The sequence below is a fragment of the Mus caroli genome, unplaced genomic scaffold, assembly GCF_978045245.1.
Source record: "Mus caroli unplaced genomic scaffold, Mus_caroli_1 scaffold_8, whole genome shotgun sequence".
NCBI lineage: Eukaryota > Metazoa > Chordata > Mammalia > Rodentia > Muridae > Mus > Mus caroli.
Genome location: NW_028227263.1, coordinates 37,998,840 through 38,007,155, shown reverse-complemented (window position 1 = coordinate 38,007,155; position 8,316 = coordinate 37,998,840). Strand labels below are relative to the sequence as shown.

Here is an 8,316-nt window from a genome sequence, read left to right as displayed (position 1 = left end):
CTGGAAATCAGTCTGTCAGTTCCTCAGAAAATTGGACGTAGTACTACTGGAGGATCCTGCAATACCTCTCCTGGGCATATATCCAGAAGATGTTCCAACTGGTAAGTAGGACACATGCTCCACTATGTTCACAGCAGCCTTATTTATAATAACCAGAAGCTGCAAAGAACCCAGATGTCCTCAACAGAGGAATGGATACAGACAATATGGTATATTTACACAGTGGACTACTACTCAGCTATTAAAAAGATTGAATTTATGAAATTCCTAGGCAAATGGATGGACCTGGAGGGCATCATCCTAAGTGAGGTAACCCAATCACAAAGAACTCACACAATATGTACTCACTGATAAGTGGGTTTTAGGCCAGAAACTTAGAATACGCAAACATAAGATACAGTTTGCTAAACACATGAAACTCAAGAAGAACGAAGACCAAAGTGTGGACACTTTGCCCCTTCTTAGAATTGGGAGCAAAACACCCATGGAAGGAGTTACAGAGACAAATTTTGGAGCTGTGATGAAAGTATGGACCATCTAGAGACTGCCAAACCCTGGGTTCCATCACATAATCAGTCTCCAAATGCTGACACCATTGCATATACTAGCAAGATTTTGCTGAAAGGACCCAGATATAGTTGTCTCTTGTGAGACTAGGCTGGGGCCTAGCAAACACAGAAGTGGATGCTCACAGTCAGGCATTGGATGGATCACAGGGCCCCTAATGGAGGAGCTACAGAATGTACCCAAAGAGCTAAAGGGGTCTGCAACCCTATAGGTGGAACAACAATATGAACTACCCAGTACCCACCAGAGCTCATGTCTCTAGCTGCATATGTATGAGAAGATGGCCTAGTCGGTCATCAGTGGAAAGAGAGGCCCATTGGTCATGCAAACTTTATCTGCCTCAGTACAAGGGAACGCCAGGGCCAAGAAGTGGGAATGGGTGTGTGGGGTAGTGGGTGGGGGAGAGGGTGGGAGACTTTTGGGATAGCATTGGAAATGTAAATGATTTAAATGCCTAATTAAAAAAATAAAAAACCAACCAAACAACAACAAAAAAACAAACAAAAAGAACTTCTAACTGTTAGCCTGTGTTTTTCTGTATTTCTTTAAGAGAGTTATTTATAACAGCCTTAAATGCTTCAATCATCTTCATTAGATGGGATTTTAGGTCATCATCTTGAGTTTCAGGGGTGTTAAGGAATCTAGGGCTTTTTGTAGTGGGATAACTTGGTTCTGATAATGGTGAATTGCATTGTGTTCTGTCCCTTATGATTTTGCACTTGCCTTTTATTGTTTTTCTTTCGTTTTTGTTTTTAGTTTTTGGTTTTGAATAGATGTAGATATCAATCCACTATTAGATTATAGGAGTCAGAATTACAGTGTACAAATCATTTGACCTTTCAATCTGTGCTCTCTCAAATGAAAAATGAGAATAAGAAAAGCATCTGCATCCTAACATCTTGTAAATATTCTCTATATGTAAATTGCTTACCATAATGATCAGAATTAAGGGATATGGGTAGGAATATTTGGTCACTATTACTATAGTTATTGTCAAAGCAACACTCCTATAGCAGGGCTACAAGGGATCCTGCAATTAGGATCTGCAAGAGAACTAGAGTACCACTGATTCTTTGGGCTGAAGAGTTAGTGTTATCCCATGACCTATTTATATCAAGATCACTACTCAAGCATGATATGTGGACTATATTTCCATTGTTGGGAGCATCCAAGTAATTTTAAAATTCTACTTCTTTATGCAATTTTAAGACATTTATGTTCTGACTTCATATCCAATGATGAAAATGTCAAAAATATTTGTTATTTAAAATGTAATTTTTTATATAAAGTTCCATTTTATGCTCCCTTGGGATACTGGATGGCATATGCTAAAGATGGCCATTAAACTATTTATTGATAAAAATTATTGCTAAATATATATTGAATGAATAAAAGTAGTTGTAGCTTTTATAGTTGATATTTAGCATTATTAATTTATTGCAAATATCACAGTAAAAGAAACAACTGTTCTTAGAAAAAATTATTATAGATGATGTAGTAAATAGTGAACAAATCATATAACACTATGCATGAACACCTAGACAAAACAAAATAATAAATTGACCTCTTGAGAATTGACAGGAGCTTGGGAGCTTAGGTATTCTTCCCTGTGATTTGAATCACTCAATATCCATCACAAGAAATAATAAAGCTCTATGATAACCTCAGAATTCACATTTGAATTTTCAGCATCTTCAGGAATTGATCTCTAAAGGAAACAAAAGCTAAAAGATGACAATATAACCACACAACATTGACCTTATTCTGAAGAAGGAATGAGTTCTCATTTCAGGTAGGTCTTTGGCTTTTCATAATGAATTTAGCTGAAAAATATTCATGTATGTCCTGAGAAAATGTATGTTCTACAAATAAATCTATTTTAGCTATTGGTTAAGTATCTATTATATTTTCATACTAACTCCATAGATCTATCAAATTATTTGGTAAAATATTTTTTATTTAAAAAATAGGAAAATATCTAAAAATTTAAATTAGATAATTTCACTAATAAATTAAAATTCCTGTCTAGTTGTTGTTTCAATAATAAATAAATAATAAATTTATTTATTTATGTAGGAAAATCTCATACAATGTATCTTTTAAACATTTTTATAAAACCATTCCAATCATTTTTGGTTTATAGGAGTCTAAGATTATTATTATTATTATTATTATTTAAGTATATTATTATGTGGCTGGCAAGAAATTGGTTTCTAATTCTAATTTTGCTGGATGTTATATAAACTTAATGCAAGTTAAACAATCTCTTCCAAAGATATTATAATCCTGATTTAAATAATATATGAAAATCTTATATTTTATGAATAATGTGGCAAACATTATAATGTCATAAATTACCTATGTGTATCTATACATATTTCTTACATTTCTCTTAGATATTTATACTTATTATTTTAAGAACCATGTAAAATATTGGCTACTATCCAATTCTTTCCTATAAAACTCTGCATTCATTTTCCCAAATAGGACCAGCATTCATTTTTGTTATTTTTTTTATATTATATTTTTATATGTCATTTAAAGGTACAAGTGGTTAAACAAGATAACAAGAAAAGAAAATGACATGTGAGGAAAACAGTTTTGGTGTATTGCTAACCAACTTGAAATATTGACTCATTCCTGCAGGCAAATAAGTAGGGATGCTTGGTCATATTTAAATATAATTGATTTATCTGTGCACTAAAGAAATTGAAACTACCCACTTATAAATCCTTTCCTCTACTATCTCCATGACAGACTTGATCTGGCAACAGCTATACTGTTCCATGGCTTTCCTGGAGGACGGGAACTACACTACAGTGACAGGATTCATTTTATTGGGATTAACAAATGACCCAGTCCTTAGAGTTGTCCTCTTTGTCATCATCTTGTGCATCTACCTGGTGACTGTGTCTGGGAATCTCAGCACCATTATTCTCATCAGAGTCTCATCCCAGCTCCATCACCCCATGTACTTTTTTCTCAGCCACTTAGCTTCTGTTGACATAGGCTATTCATCTTCTGTCACACCCAATATGCTTGTCAACTTCCTGGTGGAGAGAAACACCATCTCCTATCTTGGATGTGGCATCCAGCTTGGCTCGGCTGTTTTCTTTGGGACAGTTGAATGTTTCCTTTTAGCTGCCATGGCTTATGACCGATTTATAGCAATCTGTAGCCCACTGCTTTATTCAAACAAAATGTCCACACAGGTTTGTGTCCAGCTGCTTGTAGGATCTTACATAGGGGGTTTTCTTAATGCCTCCTCCTTCACTCTTTCCTTCTTTTCTCTTGTGTTTTGTGGTCCAAATAGAATCAATCACTTTTTCTGTGATTTTGCCCCATTAGTAAAACTATCTTGTTCTGATGTCAGTATCCCTGCAGTTGTTCCCTCATTCATAGCTGGCTCCATCATCATGGTGACCATATTTGTAATAGCTGTCTCCTACATCTATATCCTTATCACCATCCTGAAGATGCGCTCCACTGAGGGCCGACAGAAGGCATTCTCTACCTGCACCTCCCACCTCACTGCAGTCACTCTCTTCTATGGGACCATCACATTCATTTATGTGATGCCCAATTCCAGCTACTCCACAGACCAGAACAAGGTGGTATCTGTGTTCTACATGGTGGTGGTCCCCATGTTGAACCCCCTCATCTATAGCCTCAGAAATAAAGAGATTAAGGGTGCTCTGAAGAGACAGTTGGGTAAAAATACATTTTCTTAGAGACCTCTGCTATTTAGAAAGATTTGATTTAGTAATAAATTTCTCATAAGATTAAAGGGAAGGTTCTGACTAAAAAAGATTGATGACAGTGTTAGCATGTGACAAGCTCTTCAATAAATATTGGTAATCTTATTTCATTATATATGGAAAACTGGAAATTTCATAAAGTCAAATTAAGTTTTTAAATTAAGGGAATAAATCCAATCACATAAATATATATTGCTAAACATAATTTTGATGTTACGTTAATACTTTTTTAAAGTTATTCATTATGAAACATGTTATAGACAGGATCTTTATTTGTTGTTGTTAGGTTTCTTTAGACAGATATCTCTATATTACAGTCCTGGTAGAACAGGCTGACCTTGACCTAACAGATCTGTTTTTCTCTGCCTCCAAAGTACTTTGATTAAAGGCAAGCACTACCACCACCTGGCTTAGATTGGATATTAAATTTCCCCCAAATCTCATGTCATTTGCAAAAGTCTACTGCCTATTGTAATGCTCTTGGACAATGCAAGAAAATTTAGAAATTGAGCCTACTTTAATAATTCCTTTACTTGAGGCATGTCAAAAAAAAATAAATAAAAGTGACTCAGAAATTTGCTTATTGTTCCTTTTGTCCAGGAGGTGAGTAGCTTTGTTCAACCACACATCCCTACCATGAGGTATAGAAATAGATCATATCAATATACTCATCCTATCAGTGACTGTGAATTGTAAACCTCTGTGCCAGGAATAATTTTTTTGATAAGTTGATTATCTTAGCTATTTGTTTTAGTATGAGAAACCTAAATAATACAGACTTCAATCCTTCAGGCGGTACTTGACTTAATACTGTTATCTTGAGATAAATTCAATAAATACTCCCATCTTATTGAGTGATAAGAAGCAAGAAGAGACTATAAAATTTCTAAAAATATTGTAGAAAAAGTTGTCTATATATATCGATGTTCTAGATTCATAAAACTTCTGATCTGTAATCTTTATCCCTGGCCATGGCCTTATTGTGGAATACACAGAGAAGAGTTGGGAATCAATTCCTGATTTCTCTGTTAATTTCTCTTTCTAAAACTATATTCTTATGTTTTGAAATTTACATAAATCATAATATATTGATCATATCCACCCACTACTATCCCTCTCTAACTTCATAGTGTCCCCTCTATCTTCTCCTGCTCAAATCCATATATTTTAAATATATTTATCTCTTTTATTTTGTGTACGATATTTTTCCTCCTTTCTTTTGTCCAAATACCCTATTTGATTTTTCAAATTCATAGCTACTTTTTTCCATTTTTATTAATACCATCTGAGTACAATTAGTATTGTTGAATTGCACATGGCTGTGTGGACATTTGCTGGGTCAGTATCATAACAGCAGCCTTATTCCAAAATGAGAGTGAGTGTCTCTCCTCAAGAACCATCACACATCAGTAGCTCCTCTTACTGACTTAGGGGAACAGAGTCTCGTTTTCTTTTATTCATGCTGGACTGTGCATTGGCCTGACCTTGTGCAGGTAACCATATTAATTGTGCATCAGGCATGTTATATTTAGAGCTAAGCATTTCATAGTACTGGTATCTATCTGTCAGCTCTTACATTCTTTCCAACTTATTTTCTGTGATGTTGTAGGGGGGTTAAAAGGTTGAGAATGGTATAGATGACCCATGTGCTTTGATCAGCTATAGGCCTCTGCATTAATCACTGTCTTCTGGGAAGAAAAGTGCTTTTCTAACTAAGATTGAAAACAATACAGACTTCTTTCCTTGTTTTTGGACTCCTGCCAACCTGAACTCATGGACTGCATGTTCCTGCCAAGCTCTGGCCTGGGATGGTCTGTGACATTCTATACCAGGCACAAAGTGTGGGATCTTGTCCTGGAAAGAATGAGTTGCTGAGTTTCCAAGAACTAAGATGACCAAATGAAAATACTTTCCCAGAAGAGTCAAGCTTGTAAGTTTGACCATGAATTTGTGAAGAGGAAAATTTTAGAAAAAAATTGTGGTCAGAGTTACACCCTACTCTGAATGCTCATTTTACCTTGGCTGTCTTTTCTTCGAAGTTGTGATTACCTTCAGTGGGGGCAACCTTCAGATGATGGTGGTTATCATACTCAATCTCTTTTGTGGTCTCTGCTTTAAAGCTTCAAAATAAAAGTCTATCTTTGAATATATTTTAGAATTATATTTTGTAATTGGACATGCAAGGCATTAATCTATGCCAATAGTTTTGTGAATGAATAAACACTCAAAATGGATCTTATATACTACAACTGGATTCCAAGAAAGAACTTTAGAAGTTAGAGATGTGAACTATAGTTTGTGTTGAGTAGTGTGAATGAAAAAGACAAAACAAAAACACCCAAAACAAAATTAAGCCAATGAACATAGGAGATGGTTGTGTTAAGACAGGATGTGTTCAACATAGCCCTAACTGGGAACCCAAGACCCTAGCAAGGACTTCAGAATGTCCTCACATTCTTCTGGGATGGGATGCTATCTCTGTATATCTTGTTGTGTGAATTCAATACTCACTCATGTGCATGCGATTTACTTTTAAGTTTTCAGTTGCAACAATATCAGCATTGGTCATTTTAATCAATCCAATGGGGCACCACAACTAGAAAAATTAATAAATGTTAGGTTTGATATAAAAATAGGGTTTACGGAATAACAAACCTGAAAATATAAGAGCAGGCAGAACTGTGTATTGATAGAGAGGGTGACCTAACATTCAATTTAATTCTCTCAATAGTAAGGATTTGATAATCAGGAAGATAATCAGGAAGAAAATGCTACATACATGGTTTAATGTTCTTTGGGAATGGATGGGATAAAAGCCGAAACTAGGTATTGTTCCTGGAAGACAGGCTATTGGTAGACATCACACATGTTCTTAGGAAAAGAGGAAATATAATATATCAAGCCATGCAAAGGTAACAACTACATATCTCTAGCCATGGCCTTTTGTTCAATATGGTCAAAATCCAGTGATTTCTCAGGATAAATTGAGTAAATGAACAACTTTCATTTTCTCAATTACTTCATTTACTTCAACATTCAAGTTGTCCTATCAATCAAGAGAAAGTTATTGACAAGCCAAAAGGAATCCAGGAACACTAAATATGGAAGTTATTGAAAGCAACATATGCAAGAAATGAAACCAGTAACATTTGGTTAATATTGATATGAATCAACACAGGCCATAATATATTAATTTTACTAAAGTGGTCAGAGATAATTGAATTGGATATAGTGATCAAAAATGAAAAAGTAAGTGCCGGCAAAATATAGAATCTTCTGGGTGATACGGCCAAATCGTAACATCCAGGACAATATGTCTCTACTAGAGACCAACAACCCTTCCACCACAAGCTCTGAGAATTTTGACATAGCTGAAACACATGGCAAAATACTTGAAACAGCTTTTATGTATCTGAAAGAATACCTTTAAAAAAGGAAATGAATACATCCCTTAAAGAAATCTATGAAAAACAAGCAGTGGGAGGAAGTAAATAAATAGTTCATGATGCAAAACTCGAAGTTGAATAAATAAACACAAAACCAAAGGAAATCAGGAAGTATAATTTAGGTACTTGAACAGGAACCTCAGAGACAAACCTCACCAACAAAGTATCAGATGTCAAAGAGAGAACTTCAGATATTGAAGTCCCAAATAGAGGAAATGATTACCTCCATAAAAATCAAATGTTAAATCTAAACGTCACACAACATAAAACATCAAGGAAATCTGGGACACTATTTAAAGACCAAACCTAAGAGTAGGTATAGAGGAAAGAGAAGAAACCCAACAGAAATTTTCAACAAAATAGTAGAAGAAAATTTCCCAAATGTATAGAATACCAAATAATTGAAACAGGAAAGAAAAGCCTTTCAGCACATAGTAATCAAAGCACTAAACACATAGAATTTAAAGGAGTATTAAAAATTGCAAGGGAAAAAGTCAAAGTAAGTTATAACGCCAGAGCTATTTCATTTACACTCAACTTTTCAA

The 8,316-nt window shown here is 34.8% G+C and overlaps 1 protein-coding gene across 1 annotated transcript; it reads left to right on the top strand.

Moving 5' to 3' along the window:
* Positions 1-2,286: 2,286 nt before the first annotated feature.
* LOC110288450 (olfactory receptor 5P76-like) lies at positions 2,287-4,298 on the top strand. The gene is made up of 2 exons (XM_021154800.2): positions 2,287-2,359; positions 3,325-4,298. The coding sequence occupies exon 2, from the start codon at positions 3,354-3,356 to the stop codon at positions 4,296-4,298; it is 945 nt and encodes a 314-aa protein (XP_021010459.1). The 5' UTR covers positions 2,287-2,359; positions 3,325-3,353.
* The last annotated feature ends 4,018 nt before the right edge of the window (positions 4,299-8,316 follow it).

Excerpts from the sequence above, each read along its gene's own strand:
- LOC110288450 (XM_021154800.2), top strand. The coding sequence starts at position 3,354 with ATGGCTTTCCTGGAGGACGGGAACTACACTACAGTGACAGGATTCATT.